At 35.8% G+C, this 17480-nt stretch overlaps 1 protein-coding gene across 1 annotated transcript; it reads right to left on the reverse strand.

The window, feature by feature from the left end:
* Positions 1 to 273: 273 nt before the first annotated feature.
* Positions 274 to 14504, reverse strand: LOC120532137 (thioredoxin reductase-like selenoprotein T). The gene is made up of 6 exons (XM_039758030.1): positions 14307 to 14504; positions 10631 to 10741; positions 8175 to 8301; positions 7187 to 7274; positions 3500 to 3652; positions 274 to 914 (listed from the first exon to the last, which is right to left on the reverse strand). The coding sequence occupies exons 1-5, from the start codon at positions 14444 to 14446 to the stop codon at positions 3528 to 3530; spliced, it is 591 nt and encodes a 196-aa protein (XP_039613964.1). The 5' UTR covers positions 14447 to 14504; the 3' UTR covers positions 274 to 914; positions 3500 to 3527.
* Between the last annotated feature and the right edge of the window lie 2976 nt (positions 14505 to 17480).

Raw genomic sequence — 17480 nt, forward strand, 5'->3', positions numbered from 1 at the left:
AGTGATTTCTGACATGTGTAACAGAACAGATGAAAATCCTTTAGGAAGTCAAATTTCAAGCTAAGCTATGAACAAAATATTTAGCTTTCTCAGTAACCACATAAAAAAAGTCTTAACTAAAAAGGATAGTTTGCCCATTTAAACGGTCAGAATCTACAGCATGTTAAAGCTAGAAAATAAATCTGTTTCATCTTAAAATACTTCTAAGGTAAATGCAAATACATTTAATGAAATTTTCTCCTCAGGTCCTTAAACAGTGAAAGTGAAACTGACTGAATAAGCTGTTTGAAACTTTATTGTAAAAATTTAGTTTTCTTTATCTCAATCATAAATACTGCAGACAAGTATGTTTGACATGTTATAGAAGAAACAGTTGTAACAAGACATTTAAGAAGCTAACTGTTTATTTAAATATATAATAAATTGCACATTTTACTGTAACTATGTACTGCTTAACACGTAGACATACAGTATTAAGGGTAACATTTATCAAAGACACAGCTATCTTGTAAGAGTATCCAGTTTATTTCCATAGTTGCACTGCATGTTATTCAGAAACATTTACAAAAAGTCAACTTATTAGAAATAAAATTAAAAATGATCTTTAAATTAAAATCTTACACGATTCTTTAGATTCTGTAAAATGCAAATACAAAATACAATTTAATATCTGTACTGAGTTATCTATATACCATTTTAGATCAGATAAAGACAAAACTATACACTTTATTGCATGTTTAATGAAAATAAAATTAACATTGTAGACAGCACAAGATCTCTGTCTTAAACAAGCATTTCCAAAAGTGTACCATGGGCTGATTAAGAACATCCAGGCCGCACCAGCTATGATGTGCTTTCAGCGCAGTCCTTCATAACAATCAGTTTGCTACCTTTAGGAAAAACCAGCCTAATACCTGTAATAGACATAAAAAAAAAAGTTATGAATAAAATGGTAAATAAATATTATTACAGTGACAACCCTTGGATGTTTTCACATTTTATCCCCTTCAAGTAAGTATTCAGCAGAAGTAGTTTTGGTAGCCATTATAGATTTGAATCTGTGTGGTCCAACTAACTGACTTCCGATATCCACTGGCTGCATTAACAATGATTTAGGTGTGTTGTATTAAATGAGCAAACACTTATGGAATCTTTTTTTTAATTTTATATTTGTAATTAATTTAGACCATTTTGCATAGATCTCTTTTCACTTCCATAATAAAGAGCCATTCTGTTGATTAGTGTCAAAAAAAGCCGAATTAAACGCACATCGATTCAATCCCTCTTATTATAAAAAAAATCCTGGGAGAGAAAGACTAGGGAGATGAGACGTGATCTTCAAGTGAAGATCACGGAAGACACTTAAGACCCGCGAGACAAAACGATTGGCCACAGAGTGTCTCGCAGAGACCTTAAACATGAGACTTTGTGCCAAGAGATTGACCCAGGACCGTCTCGCGGGGACGTAGAACATGAGATTCTTGTAAGACACGCCCAACTTACAACCAATATCAAATAAGACCACAGCCAGCAAAACACTCAGTCGTGTAAAGGCTTTGAGCACACACAGATCCAGGGCTCTCAGCACATATAAAGCGTATAAAGACAATACGTTATAGATGAAATGTCGTCGACTAAGCGAAGAAGAGAGACTCAAAAGCGTTGGAGAAAAAAAATGCAAAAAAGAAAAAGAATAAGGTGCAAATTCAGAAAATAAGGAAAGTAATAATCAGCTCGGAGCAAGTGGAACTGAAAAACAAAAGCACGTCCAATTGGGCTCAGAATTAAAAGACAAAGAGTAAATGACAAAGTAGAAGTTCATAAAGATTGTCAAAAATTTTGACGGTATACACATGCAGAGCAGGTTAGAGATTATGAAAGCAGTGGAATTCGAAAGTCCCAAAAAAAAGTTGGTGCAATACAAATGCAGAGAAAGTTAAATATGAAAGCAGTAAAATTAGAAAGTATCAAAAAAAGAAAGTAAAGATTGCAGTAGTGCAAACAAACGGAAATTATTACTCGAAAAAAGGGAAAATAATCCCCACCGACCAGGTGTCATGGGGATTGGGTGGGATGAAGCAGGACAAAGCGAGGTCAGAAATAAGAGTAGAAAACAAAGTAAAACATCATAAAGAGGTTAAAAAAACAAGGGGGGCAAACACATGCAGAGCAGATTAGAGATAATTAAAACAGTGATATTCAAAAGACTCAAAAAAAAAAAAATAAAAAAACGTAGGTGCGATACACATGCAGAGCAAGATACAAAATATGAAAGCAGAAAAAAAACGAAAGTGTCAAAAAAAGAAAGTAAAGATCGCATGAGCACAAACAAAAAGAAATTACTTGGAGAAATAACGAAAAGATGAATAGAGATTGAATATATGGACATAGGTGGTATGTCAGAAGCATTTAAGTATTGTTAAGGCTTTGAAGTTTAAGTCAGAGAATTTCAAAAATGAGGTTTACCTCACATGCATTTATTGGTTACTTTGCAAAAAAAATTATTAACTGCTGATGTAGATTGTTTTGTCTGTGCTGAAATTCCAAACAGAAAAACCTATCCTGAATTATGGTACAAAGTCATTAAACACAAGTCTCACAGACCTCATTTAACAGATTCAGAATATTGTTTTTAAAGTTCTGAAATAAAAGTGAAACTAATGAAATAGCAACAATTTAAAGAAAAAGAAAAAAAAAAATCTTAAGTGTGCATCTGGAAAACCAAACACAGGGGTTGGCGAGTGAAGCCTCCTAGTGTTATACAAAAACAAAATGTGAAAAGGTCCAAGTGGTAAAAACACATGCCCTGTACTGGAACAAATGTCTCACATTTGGTATGCAAAACGCTCAACACATACTAACAAGAAACACTACAACCATTTTTCATGTCTTTCTATTGCATGTGGTGCTTTCTTTAAGCACGACACTACAAATACCTTCACCTGCGGTTCTGAAACAATTATTTATTCATCAATGCCTGTTTTATTTCTCCAAAACTTTAAAAAAAAACAAACAAAAAAAAAAAACATGGAAGGTGAAGATATGACACATTTTAAATGCCTAAACAAGTAAAACATAGGTTAAATCTATAGCAGACTAAGTACTAGGGATACAACTCACATCAAAGTGTACCTGGAGTATAAACATCAATGTCATAAATACATCTCTTCTGAAAGTCTATCAGTAATATATACATAAAAGCAAGTACAAATATTATTTTATATTTGGGTGATAGCATCATGCAAGGCGACACAGAAGTGCAAGGTACAACTTCATCATCACAGTGTTCCGTCTTTAAACAGGTCGAAGGAAAACAGATTTTTTTTTTTCCTTAAACAGTTTTTTCCCCCTAAAGAAGCGATTTTCATAAACACAAAGGTTTCAATGACCATGGTGTTACCCACCTTCCACTGACTTCAGTCACGTATCTTTTAAATTGTAGTTTAACATTAGACAAACAAGCTGAAAAGAATAATATTCACTATAACAAAGAACTTACAGAAGATCTTCTGCATCTGAGGTTTTGGTTATGAACGATGAGGAGGAAGTGAATCCATGTGTACATTAAGTTTCATTTCATTTTCTAGGATTTGCACAAGCTGCTGCATTGAAGGGAGATGACCCGATTCCAGTTTTGACCACACTGGAACATCTGAAGAGAAAAAGATAAAAAAAAACTGATTTCTGAAGTACAAACCGGATTCCAAAAAAGTTGGGACACTAAAATTGTGAATAAAAACTGAATGCAATGATGTTGAGATGGCAAATGTCAATATTTTATTTGTAATAGAACGTAGATGACAGATCAAACGTTTAATCCAAGTAAATGTATCATTTTAAAGGAAAAATATGTTGATTCAAAATTTCACGGTGTCAACAAATAACAAAAAAGTTGGGACAAGTAGCAATAAGAGGCTGGAAAAAGTAAATTTGAGCATAACGAAGAGCTGGAAGACCAATAAACACTAATTAGGTCAATTGGCAACATGATTGGGTATAAAAAGAGCTTCTCAGAGTGGCAGTGTCTCTCAGAAGCCAAGATGGGTAGAGGATCACCAATTCCCACAATGTTGCGCAGAAAGATAGTGGAGCAATATCAGAAAGGTGTTACCCAGCAAAAATTGCAAAGACTTTGCATCTATCATCATCAACTGTGCATAACATCATCCAAAGATTCAGAGAATCTGAAACAATCTCTGTGCGTAAGGGTCAAGGCCATAAAACCATACTGGATGCCCGTGATCTCCGGGCCCTTAAACGACACTGCACCACAAACAGGAATGCTACTGTAAAGGAAATCACAGAATGGGCTCAGGAATACTTCCAGAAACCATTGTCAGTGAACACCATCCGCCGTTGCCAGCTGAAACTCTACAGTGCAAAGAAGAAGCCATTTCTAAGCAAGATCCACAAGCTCAGGCGTTGTCACTGGGCCAGGGATCATTTAAAATGGAGTGTGGCAAAATGGAAGACTGTTCTGTGGTCAGACGAGTCACGATTCAAAGTTCTTTTGGAAATCTGGGACGCCATGTCATCCGGACCAAAGAGGACAAGGACAACCCAAGTTGTTATCAACGCTCAGTTCAGAAGCCTGCATCTCTGATGGTATGGGGTTGCATGAGTGCGTGTGGCATGGGCAGCTTGCATGTCTGGAAAGGCACCATCAATGCAGAAAAATATATTCAGGTTCTAGAACAACATATGCTCCCATCCAGACGTCATCTCTTTCAGGGAAGACCCTGCATTTTCAACAAGATAATGCCAGACCACATTCTGCATCAATCACAACATCATGGCTGCGTGGGAGAAGGATCCGGTACTGAAATGGCCAGTCTACAGTCCAGATCTTTCACCTATAGAGAACATTTGGCGCATCATAAAGAGAAAGGTGCGACAAAGAAGGCCCAAGACGATTGAACAGTTAGAGGCCTGTATTAGAAAAGAATGGGAGAGCATTCCTATTTCTAAACTTGAGAAACTGGTCTCCTCGGTCCCCAGACGTCTGTTGAGTGTTGTAAGAAGAAGGGGAGATGCCACACAGTGGTGAAAATGGCCTTGTCCCAACTTTTTTGGGATTTGTTGACACCATGAAATTCTGAATCAACATATTTTTCCCTTAAAATGATACATTTTCTCAGTTTAAACTTTTGTTCCGTGATTTATGTTCTATTCTGAATAAAATATTAGAAGTTGGCACCTCCACATCATTGCATTCAGTTTTTATTCACGATTTGTATAGTGTCACAACTTTTTTGGAATCCGGTTTGTAAAATTCAAGTAGGAGACACAGCAAAAAAAGCCACCCTGCACAAAATAAAGGCTTCTTTTCATGAGACTCTTGACTGAACACCAAGGAAATATAAAAGCTACAGGGAGCTTGTCAAATACTTCTATACTCTATCGTTGTCAATTTCACATCTGCGGAGCTGCTCTCTTTAGTAAACAAATAACTCAGTTTATGTTTGAATACATTTCTAATTTAATTTCAAACTTTAGTCTACTTATCATTGTTCCAACGCACACCCTGAAAACAAGATGCACAAATAACTTATAACCTAAGAATTTGCTTTTGAACTGAAGACAGGACTCTCGAACAGTGAATGAGGGGTAAAGGCAGATTTCAATTCAAACACAAAATATTATAGGAATGCATTTCCTGATTGTGTGCTTATTTTTCAGGCAGTAACCATTACTAATTTAATAGAAAATGCAAGCATTGTGCAACATTTAACACATAAGACAGAATTCAGTGACTTGAGTAATGCAAGAATGTTTTTATTTCACATCATTTGCTGTTGTACAGTGCTGGTTACTATTGGGTTCTATTTTTTTCTTGTTTTGTGTGAAACCATGAGATAAAATTTTTTTTTGTTGGCCATCACTACAAGCTACCTGGGGTAAGTAACATTTAAAAAAAAAAAAAAAAAAAAATTTGGGGGGGCGTATTTCTTTAAATAAAGGTGTGTCCTTATTTTGATGGAAGTAATCTATGCAAAGATGGAGAGAAGCAAGTCCATATATAAAACTGAAGCACTATGACTATGCAAGCCAACAGTCAGCTGCTTCATCATTACTTTAACCATTTCCATGTATTCCGTAAAATAAAATTTTAAATTAGAAATTCTTAAATTGAGTTGTTAATAAAATTACATTGATGTTCTGTCTTTAACTATGGCATAGATTACTTGTAGTTTATGAAGTGATCCATCATAAAACAAAAAAACTGAACATGAAGATGTAAGAGGACAACTATGAGTATCAAGTTCTTTGTTTTATTAAAATAATTACACTCCACACCAACTAATTAAACGAAGTCATTCAAACATGGAGAATGTGCCAAGATTAAAATGAAAACCATTGCGATCTCACCAATAATAATAAACCCGCATTACATAAGATGTGCCAACACAACATAAATCAAACTACCTTAATGACAAGTGTCCAAGTGTTTGTAAACTTTTGTTATGTGAAAAGCTGCACAAGTGAAAGGATCTGTGTTGGATGTGCTACCTTACAACATACATTTTAATTACTTGGGCAGCAAGAGGGTTAAGGCTGTTGTGTCATATCTCTTTATGGCTTTTACACATTGTACCTGCAATTTCTTTGACTTAAGTAACATTTTCATAATTTATCTAATATTTACAAAACAAAGTATCCAAACAACATAATACAGAAAAAACAATCAGCTGATTTATTGTCTTGTGCAGTAAGCAAAGAATTTTTATTAGTTACAGTCAATTAATAATTGAGAATGTTGAGTGGTGGTAGAATATATTTGTACCTTAGATGGAAGGAGACCAACATGACAGCCAAAGTCCAAGTCACTACTGAGACTTGGACAGAGCTACAAATTGATGATCATTGTAGATAACCATCTCTTCAATAACCTTAGCATACTCAGGCCAGTGTCACGGGGCTCTGGTGCCTATTCTGAGCGCACAAGGCGCAAGGCTGGGTCCAGCCCTTAACAGGTACTGGTTTTCTGTGTCTCTTACTGTGCCAAATACGATTGTCAGTTAACCCAATAAGCAGATCTTATGACGCTGAGAGGAAATCCATAGTACTGGTAATACATGCAAAGACTAAATGGGCAGTGCCTATGCTGATAGTCAAACCCAAAATGCTTGAGCAGCATTGAATACAGTCGCTGTGTGCTGCCCACAAAATAAAGACAAAGACTTACCATTCAATGTGATTTCAAATGCACCAGTGGACATACACTGATTTTCAATCATGTTGCTAAGGAAGAAAACCATCATACACGCATAGACCTGCAAATAAACAAAACTTAAAATATAATTCATAAAAAAAAACTATTACAAAAACTTTTTTTTTGTCTGTAAAGAAAACAAATCTGAGAGCCAAGAGACTTTAAGAATAGAGGTAATTATGCATGTGTCAACACATCTTGGGTAATGCTAGTAGAATGAAAAATCATCATCTTAGGATTGTAATGTTAATACTAAACAATTAACCTGTTACATAATAAATGCTATTACAGTATATATGTACAATGTCATTTTGAAATGTTTTTAGATATGGGGTAAATGAGACACTACATACTAAATAGCGTTATGTACTAAACACTATTGTTTACAATTCACACAATCCTCTGCAGAGATTACATGATGTAATTAATAGAAACAGCATGCTCTCGTGGCTTCATTAGTCTGGCTAAATAAAATGTTTAATTTTAATGCGCTTTTAGCTTGAGGGAGGGCCAACACACACTGTGGAAGTTATCAAAAACTAAAGCAAAATGGACTTTATATATATTTCCTTAAAATATGAAAATTTGGTGTCTCATTTCCTTGTACCTTAGTAAAGTTATTATAAATACACCAGTAACTCTGAAGATTACAAAAAAGAAACTAAATGTTATCAGATTAATTTATCTGAATTAAAAAAAAAAAAGTTAAAATAGTTACTTATTATTTTCTATTAAGTTCGGACCAAAAAAAGCAACATCAAATATATAATCAATGTTCACCAATATCCAGGTTTCCCCTTTTAACATATTAGACTACTGATTAACAGAGCATTTGGAGGCAGATTTCTGGCTCTGGTACATAACTTTGGTAAAAACCTTAAACAAGAGAAAACACACATTAGAATGATCTCAAAATAATCATTATTTAAAACCAAATTACATTGTGTGAACAGCAACCTACCTTATTTTCTTGGCCCCACTGCCAAATTCCAGGGGCTTGCATTCCAAAAAAAGCAAATGGATCTTTCCCAAGAATAATTAGTCCTATTATTGCCAGCTTGAAGACTGATAAGAAGGAAGCAATGTGTCTGAAGGAAATGCAAAAATAACATCAGAAAGATTTGATAACAAAAAGGTACAACAATGAAACCACACCCACTGACACAAGAAAGGAGAAACAGATCCTTAAGGTTACATCCACAATACTGCACTTTCATTTAAAAAAGACCTTCATTCACACTGTCATTTTCACATTTATGAAAGTATTTTGAGTATTTTCATCCATACTAAAGTGATCAAAAAAGCATACAACAATTATTCACTTACGCTGGGCATGCATGCAGAACAGACATCTTAAACCGGTCATACACGAAATACTGGCATGATGATTTTAAGCCTAATTTGTAGTTGCCAATTAGTTTTGAGTCAGCCTGAATTACAGCTTCATCAGACATCATCATTTCATGTGCAGTATGAAATGGTTGCAATGTGCAATTGCCTCTCACAAAGGGGCGGTCACCTGAATGGAAGAAATTTCAGTAGGCTGTCTTGTATTGTTAAGCAGTCTCACAAGCCTATTTTCTGATCTTGCAATCAAATTTCCCAAAATTCATTGGGTAGCACACGCAGCGAGTATGAATTGTAAAAATACATTCTGAGCACTCACGACGTGGCATGTCAATTGGACTAAACGTACTCATGGAGTTTAAGCACATTTATTACTGGCAACGCATTTGTGCAGTGCAACTAGTCACTTGACCATGATTTCTAAAAATAGCACAAAACACAATACAGATGCTTACAGGTAAGCAACACAACAGCAAATCTCCAACGCTTAGTATGTTGGAAAATGTTTTTCTTCTATGAAAGGTAACCAATCAGGAAACGAGAGATTGCAATGAGCAGGATCCAATCAGGGAAGAGCCATGTAACATGCATGAACCAACAACAATGTGATGGAATCTGCACTTTCAGAAATCTTCATTTTCACCTATCCCCAAAAAAATTATGTGCTGGTATTTTGAAGAGTCTTTGGCTCATGAGTGTTTTCAAAAGTTTTTTTTTTCAGTTGAAAACACCATGGTAGTGTAGACAAATGGTGAAAAATGGAAACAAACGTCTATGCTTTTAAACAAAAGTGTACTTGGTTTGGACGGGGTCTAAAACCACAGATTACTCCAAGAAAGGTTCAATTGGAAATTCAGGTCTATGGGGCTTTTACAATGCAAAAACCATTGAAACCTACATACAGACTACTTCTACACTACTGAAAATTGTGTCTATCAAAGAAATGACACAAATATATATTTTGCACCACTACGTTTTGCCTATATTCTTATATAAAAACATCTTGGCTAATTAGTTCATTCAACAACTGTTATGCAAAGTAAAACCACTTCTTTGATATAACTTTCATGAAAGCTGTTCATGGCAAAACTGCCATTTTCCTTTTCCTACTAGGATCATTCATCTACCACATTTAGTTTATATTCAAAAGTATAATACGAAAAACACTACTACTAGGATTTGGATGTTGCAACATATAACAGTGTGACAGAAGGCGCACTGCAGTTCCAATAGGATCCAAGTGCCTGCTTCAATGTTTGATGAATGGTTTGATGCAGTGAAGCAAATCATAAAACTTAAAATGCTGACATATGAAAGTATTTGTGGTGCCTTTCTACATCCAATTCTCGCATAGGCAATACAAGCATTGCATATTTCCCATCATAATGATGCAATACATTTAAAGGTCTCGCATATCTTTTGTGTCACTGTTGCCATCTTTTTTGTACCTTCACAATTGCATCAGAATGCAAAGAATTTTAATCTTCGCCATCTTTATTCCCCCAACTTATAACACAGCAAAACTGAACATTGTTTTCTCACCGTGAAAATGTCAAACACTGCCACCAGGTGAAATCTTCCAAATTTATATAAAGTATACACACACAAGTATAGACAGTACACTATTTGTGTTGGGGTAAGGTTCATAAGTGTACATGGTGCACAGCTTTAAGTATATCCCAGCCCTTTTTAAAAATCACCACAGGTTTATCTGAAAATTACTAAGTATTAATATTTACTAATTTGTAAAATGAACTAGAAAAAAATAAGCTATAATGCAAAAATTATCTTAATGGAAGCATGAACATCTACAGAAAATAAATTACTATGTATAGTCAAAACATTGTTTGGATTTAAAAATGGGAATAAGTAATGAGGGTCTGGTACTGGTAAAACTCAAGATAGACTGGAAAACGAAGAACCGTGTAAAGTGAAAAGCAAATATCAAAGCAGTCATATTGATGGGAGATTTAAGATCATCATACATCAGTTGAAAGATATAAATGTAATATTAGAAATAAAGGGTATTTTTTAAATTACAGCTGTAATTAAAAATTAAAAACCACTTACCGATAAATGGGTTGTGGAAGATAATTTTCTCCCTCAATGCGGATGTCGGGGTACCGCTGATTAAGTATTCGCGTGTACTCCTCAAACACCCGCTTGTATCCTCAGGAGACACTACAAAAAATCAAAACTTGCTTTTAATTAGTCAGGACTTTGTAATCCCTTTTGTGCACTCACACACGCAAACTGCTTTTATAGGAGGAAGGCACATTCATGTCACATTACATCAGGGGTTCTCAACGTCGGTCCTGGGGACCCCCTGCCGCTGCAGGTTTTTGTTCCAACCAGATTCCTATTCAGTGACAACACCTTATAGCACTGATCTCATTTCATTAGCCGTTTTTGTTTTTCTTTTATTCGACATTCAGAAAAGCATAGCAGCATGATTTTTACAGCTTCTGTTTTTATTTGAACTCCTGGGCTAATTAAGTGAATTGATATTTCCCAAGTTCTGTGTTTAAGGAACAATAAAGAAATTAGAAAACTAAGTTAGCTAAAAAAAAAAAAATTAAAATGTACCAAGCAGTTATATAGGAATAATGTATTTTTTTTCTTTTTAACAATATTTTCATCTTGGTTTTCATTCTACTTTTCTAGGTATTCTAATTGTTTAATCCATTATTTACTAATTAGTGGGTCTGACTCTAAAGTAGCTGCAGCCTTTGATTATTCAGTGTTTGCCAGCGTGTCTGCTCTGCTCGTTTTAAGTTGTCATTATTAAGATACAATGAAGAGGGAAAAACTGCACAGAGAAAGGGCAAAGTATAATGAAATCAACAAAAGAGAGTTTAGCATTTAAATCTAGAGCAAAAGCAGAAATATTTATAAATGTCTTATAAATGTGAAAAATCATGCTGCTATGCTTTTCTGAATGTCGAATAAAAGAAAAAAAAAAAACGGCTAATGAAATGAGATCAGTGCTATAAGGTGCTGTCACTGATTAGGAATCTGGTTGGAACAAAAACCTGCAGCCACAGGGGGTCCCCAGGACCGACACTGAGAACCCCTGCATTACATGAATATATGATTGGCAAAATAGTTAAATGTGACCATAATTTTATTTGTAGAAGAAAAGCTTAAGAGGATAAAATTGATATATTTCAATTCAAAGTTATTTCTTCACAATCATATTAGATAGCAACACCGTGAAGAATATTTTATGAAAATAAAAAATAAGCTATTCTTGTATTTTATGATGGAATTTTTTTTTTTTTAATTTCAGTAACTGGTGTGTGGCACTTGAATCTGCTCTATTGCATAATCTGCATTTTTTATTTTTTTAATCGTGCACATGCAAGCTACAGGCTGTCAGAACTTCACCCACAATGGCCACTACAAGCAGAAAAATTAACAACATACATACCCTTAACTTGAGAAGCTAAGACCAAGAATGTGTGATAAAAAGAGCCGTGGGACTCTAGAACAAAGTGTACTTGAAGCAGAAACCTTGACAACCTTTAAAAGATATTGGGAGAGCTTAGCTATTATGTAAACAAATGAGCATGACTGACCATAGTCTCCTCTGCTTTATCAAATTATGTTTTATGTAAACATTTCAGACTGAGCAACACTGGCCTGCAACAAGAAATCAGTACATGGCAGGACACAAAAATCACTGGCCATGTCTCAGTTTTATAGTTCCACTTAATACAATGTGTGTTTGGGATGGAGAAGTGCCTAAAGAAAAGCTAGGTCAACTCGGGGTCACATGCAGGCCTCTCAGGGGCAGTTGGTTCGATTTCTGGTCTGTCCATGTGCCTGGAGTACTGCAACAGAACCTAAAACTAGTGCAGCAGAGCATCATCCAAGATACAATTCAGACAATTCCCAATTCAAAAACATATTCAGCATGGTTTACATGTCACCTAAATTCAAACATCGTCTCTAATCCTGGAGTCACAGCACAATTAATATATATTCTCGTGTAGCAACACTGATGACTTAATTTAGTTGAAAAGAATTTCTACACCTATCCAAGATATGAAGAGTCAAACAGGAGACCAATTAGGAAACAAGTCAATTAAAGGTGTGAAAAAGCACCAGTTTAGATATGCAGCAAAGACGGTATCTAGCAGGCCCTCTAGGTTTGAAAAGGCCAGACACTGGCTTTAAGGTTACTTAATTTATTAGATACAGAGAAACAACAGGCTCACTTGGATATGCAGTAAGAAGTACAACATAAAATGCAAACTTTAAAATGAAAGTACTGTAGTTTGATAGATTAGAGAACATCACTGGCAGTAACCGCAGCCCTGTGGGAATGTTCCTCATCTAAAGCATCCATTTTCACCTCTCCGATATCCTATTTTTACCATTACTAAATCACCAGCAAATGTAAAAAGGCACACCAAAAAATACAAAACACATTGAACAAATTAGAAATTAAACCAACAAGCACATCTTTGGAGTACGGTGAGAACTGGGACTGTGTCAAAGAAAACTGACAACATGCAAATTCAATAAGGATGGGAATGACACCCGCCTGCCAAGAATTGTAAAGTTTCAGCGCTAACCGACTAAAAAGACGAAATCCACTGCTCTGCACTAAGACATAATAGAAATCTCTGAAGTTGTATGAAGTGTAAAATCTCTAAATTCTGCCAAAACAGACACAGCCAAACTAATGAATTAAAAACTACTGATAAAAGACACCGGCAAGAACAAAAGCATTTTTCTAATACGATCGTACACACCTTTAATTTGAGAGTCCTTGCCCGGGGAACTCGGGTCATCACAGGACGAATTCAAATCAATCTGTTGAATGTGGAGTGTATGAGCGATGTAACAGAATGTTTACTGGCATTAAAAAAGCATAAAAATCGAAATTTACTCGTAAAATGATTGTGCTCAGTTGGATCAAATTGCTTCAAACGGCTCTGTCGTTTAACACGGAGCTGAAAATGGGCTGGTCAATGATTCTCGTATATTTCGTCTTCTTCCTGTCACTACGATATTCACGTTTTTCTAGGAGTTTAATATAATCTACCCTGATGAAAAATACTGATCACCCCTTCGGTCGGTTTCATTTACATTTTTGGACGAACAGTGTAGCACCTGACTTCAAGATACCCGACAGGTTTCACCATTTTAGTGTTTGTTTTTCGACAATTAATTTTTTGGGTTCGGCTTTTATGAAGAATCGAGATGACATTTAGCACTTTAAAATGTCTTGTTAGACAAGATAGCAAAATGCATCATTAGCCGGTGTTTTGCTTAAATCAAAATGTTAAACGAACACTTCAAATAGAGGCCCAAACACGAAAACTCTAATATTTCGACTTGACAGTATTCCGTTTGGACGATAACAACGGACTTCGGACACGCAGCCAATTCTTTAAGTATGAAGGGGCAGGTTTCCTCTTCGGAGACCCTTTTTTAAATCCATGTGTCTCAAGATTCAAACAAGAGGAAGCTACAGTCCGTTTACATAACACAGCAATTCAATGGTAAGTGGGAACAGCCAAGTATTTAACGATTTACGTTCTACGTGCTTGCGGAAATGGCATATATCCATTTTAAAAGAATCATTCAAATTTCAAGATTTCAAAAATTGAATTACTAAGGCATTTCGCGTATACTACAAAACGAGACTCGCCGCTTCCGGTGAGCTTTGAGCCTTGGCCTGTTCGTGTTCCTCAAACGCACGCCATGCAGTGCAACATACAGAAACCTTTCTTACCAAATCTGGAATTTCAGGAGTGGTCCCGCAGTGAACTGCATTTTTAGTTTCTTTCCTGTACCGCCGTTTTCCGCGGAGATGGACTGCACGAAAAGCGCCCCTAGAAATAGGAGAGAAAAAGGTAACCACCGCTTCTCCATCCTCTTCCAGGGTCAATAAGAAAAGTCAGGCGTGATGAGAAACAGAGAAAGCGGAAAAAAAATCGTACCCGAATGCCACGCCTCTGGCGCGCCGTTCAGCAAAGGCTTCTGGGAAGTGGAGTTCTGCAAGCACGCGGAAAAACAGGTTTACGCGTTAAAATGTACTTTTAAAACGTACTGTTATAATTTACTTTTTTTAATCCGATTAAGGTGGAAACAAGTGTATTAAACAAACATTAATGTGGAGACTGAGTGGTGATTGGTATGTAATGTTTAACCCAATCAAGTATTAAGCATTACAGTTCCGTTAGTTAATGATTTGACAACAGCTTTACGTACAATATGCCATGCTATTTTTGTAAAAAATGATCCCCTACTATTCAATATCACACGAGTGATGAGGTTAGTTTCTCAATAGGAAACGCTGATAATTGAGTATACGATTTGCATCTTACAACGTGTTGTCCAGTAACTGGTTTCATGAACAAAAATAGTGCCGATCACTGACGTGTCCATAATTTACTTTATACAAATGTAAAATAAACTTTAAATGCACTATTTTTTTAATCGTTTTAAAATACAATTTGTAAAAGTTAAAGAGCAACTTAGCACTGCCGCCTCATTGATCCAGCATTTGGTTGTTGTCGGCATGGACTATGAACGTTCTCCCCTTTCACAATCCCCATGGTAGATTTGTGTAATTGACACTTCCAAACTGGCCTAGTGTAAATGTGTGTGAATGGGTCCTGCGATGGTTAGATGCTGCTGTGACAGTCTCTGGAATCCCGGAATCCCTGAACACCCCCAGGAACAGCATTAAACGGTTTGAAATGTTTAACTCCGTTTGGTCTAGTTTAAGTTTGTGGTCCAATGTGCATGGTACAATGGAATCCTTACCTGCATACTTCCATTACGCTCATGACAATAGTACAAGGCACATTGCTCAGGTGTATAAGTACTCTCAGGAGGGGCAGTGCCCATGGAGATGTTGGTCATAAATGGAGAAGGGGAGGGGGGTTGGGCTGCAAGACTACCTTACAAGGTGCTTCTCCACTCCAAAAGCATTGACCACAGCATATTTAGGGAATACCTACCACCAGCCTTGTCCCAGTGCTAATTCATTTCTTCATCTACCATCCACACCAACCCTCTATACACTATGGGTGGTGTCAAAATGGAGACTGAAATACTCCAAGCACTTTAACAGCTGATCATTTTCCAATAAACCTGATTTGACAGCTTAATAATGCTATAGAATAGAAATTAATTTGGGATGTCAAAAAAGATAGTGACAAGGATCATTTTCAAAAGGTATTTGTTTTTTTTTGCAACTAGCAATGCTAATAAGTTAGTAACATTGCAGGGCTAACACTGATATTGAAGTGGTTCCAGAAAACATGTTTAATGTTTTGTTATACAAGATAGCAAAATGCATCATTTGCCGGTGTTTTGCTTAAATCAAAATGTTAAACAAACACTTCAAATGAGGCCCAAACACGAAAACTCTGTGCAACATTTCGACTTGACAGTATTCCGTTTGGCCAATAACAACGGACTTCGGACACGCAGCCAATTCTTTAAGTATGAAGGGGCAGGTTTCCTCTTCAGAGACCCTTTTTTAAATCCATGTGTCTAAGAAGATTCAAACAAGAGGAAGCTACAGTCCGATTACATAACCCAGCAACGCTGATATTGAAGTGGTTCCAGATTGCCATCTCCGTGGAGAATAAGATGGCCAGCTAGCTACACAACAGAATACAGCTTTAAAAAATCCTGAAAACCACATTTTTGTAAACTGGAGGTGGAGTTAATGTCTGCAGAACTTTCTACTTCATTTGGCATACAAAGATGACAACATGTGACATTACTTTTTTGTTTTTCATTCTAAACATCAATATCAATTTGATACAAGGAATATTCAGTCAAGCTACTTTGAAAATCCTCCATGGCTCTATTTCTCTAAATACAGACCTTGATATTCCAGAAGAATGTGTAACATGAAGTGGCTTTTTCCTAAAGTTTGGATAAGGTTGCAAATGACCGATAACCAGTAGGACATCAACAACTGACAGACAATGAAATCCGCAGAATAAGAAATCAGAAAATGGGGAGGCTTTGCTATTGGCTATCAGCCTAAAAGGAAAACTGACCGAAAGCTTCAAGTGACAAAAACAATCCACAGAATAAGACAGCCGACAGCAAGCAAATTCAAACATTTTACACTGTCAGAAACAACGGTTTAAATAGGGTATGGGTTGAAATCATAGGCAGACTGACAACCCTATTGATTTATATACATTTGTTATTTGGCGATGTTCAGTTTTGTAAGTTAGTTTCTGATCACTGATGTTAAAAGTGATATTTCTGTTGTATGTTCTGGTTTTGCAGTTTTTCATTTCAATAATGAAATAAAGGATATTTCCTGGATCTTAATGGAGGATATTGCTAGGTATCTGCCAAACCAGTCAAAACACACACCAAGTGAAGACAGAATAAAAGACATTTGACATCTGAATGCTATCTTGCTCCTTATTTTATAACATCAGCTTTCCTGTTGCTGGCTAACATTTTATATAATCACCTGTATGAGGATCATTTGTCAAAGACTTCAGCCTATTCTTATTATTCTTCCCTCACTGCAAATTGAATTCATCTCATATTTTGTAATAGCTGGAGAATCCTCCTTCACCTTTATTTTTCTACAGGGTTTCAGCCTGCATTCTCCAAATTACAATAAAAGAGACAAAGAATTAAAGATCTAAATGTAAAACCAAAAAACAGAAAACTGGAGATTTGTAATCTGTTTTCAATGCTTTACTGTTGTTTTTTTTATTTGTAGATTTTTTTCTGTTATGCTTTTGTCCTTTCAATTTGTTTTTGTTTTTCAATATATACTACATATTTCTGCATTAATATCTCTCCATCCCCAATATTTTATTGGGTAAGTTAGAGGATTGGTTGATTGATGTTTCTTCTTTTTTATGGTACAATGTTAAGTAACTATACACAATATACAGTGGTGTGAAAAACTATT

This window comes from Polypterus senegalus, chromosome 1 (assembly GCF_016835505.1).
Source record: "Polypterus senegalus isolate Bchr_013 chromosome 1, ASM1683550v1, whole genome shotgun sequence".
Lineage (NCBI taxonomy): Eukaryota > Metazoa > Chordata > Cladistia > Polypteriformes > Polypteridae > Polypterus > Polypterus senegalus.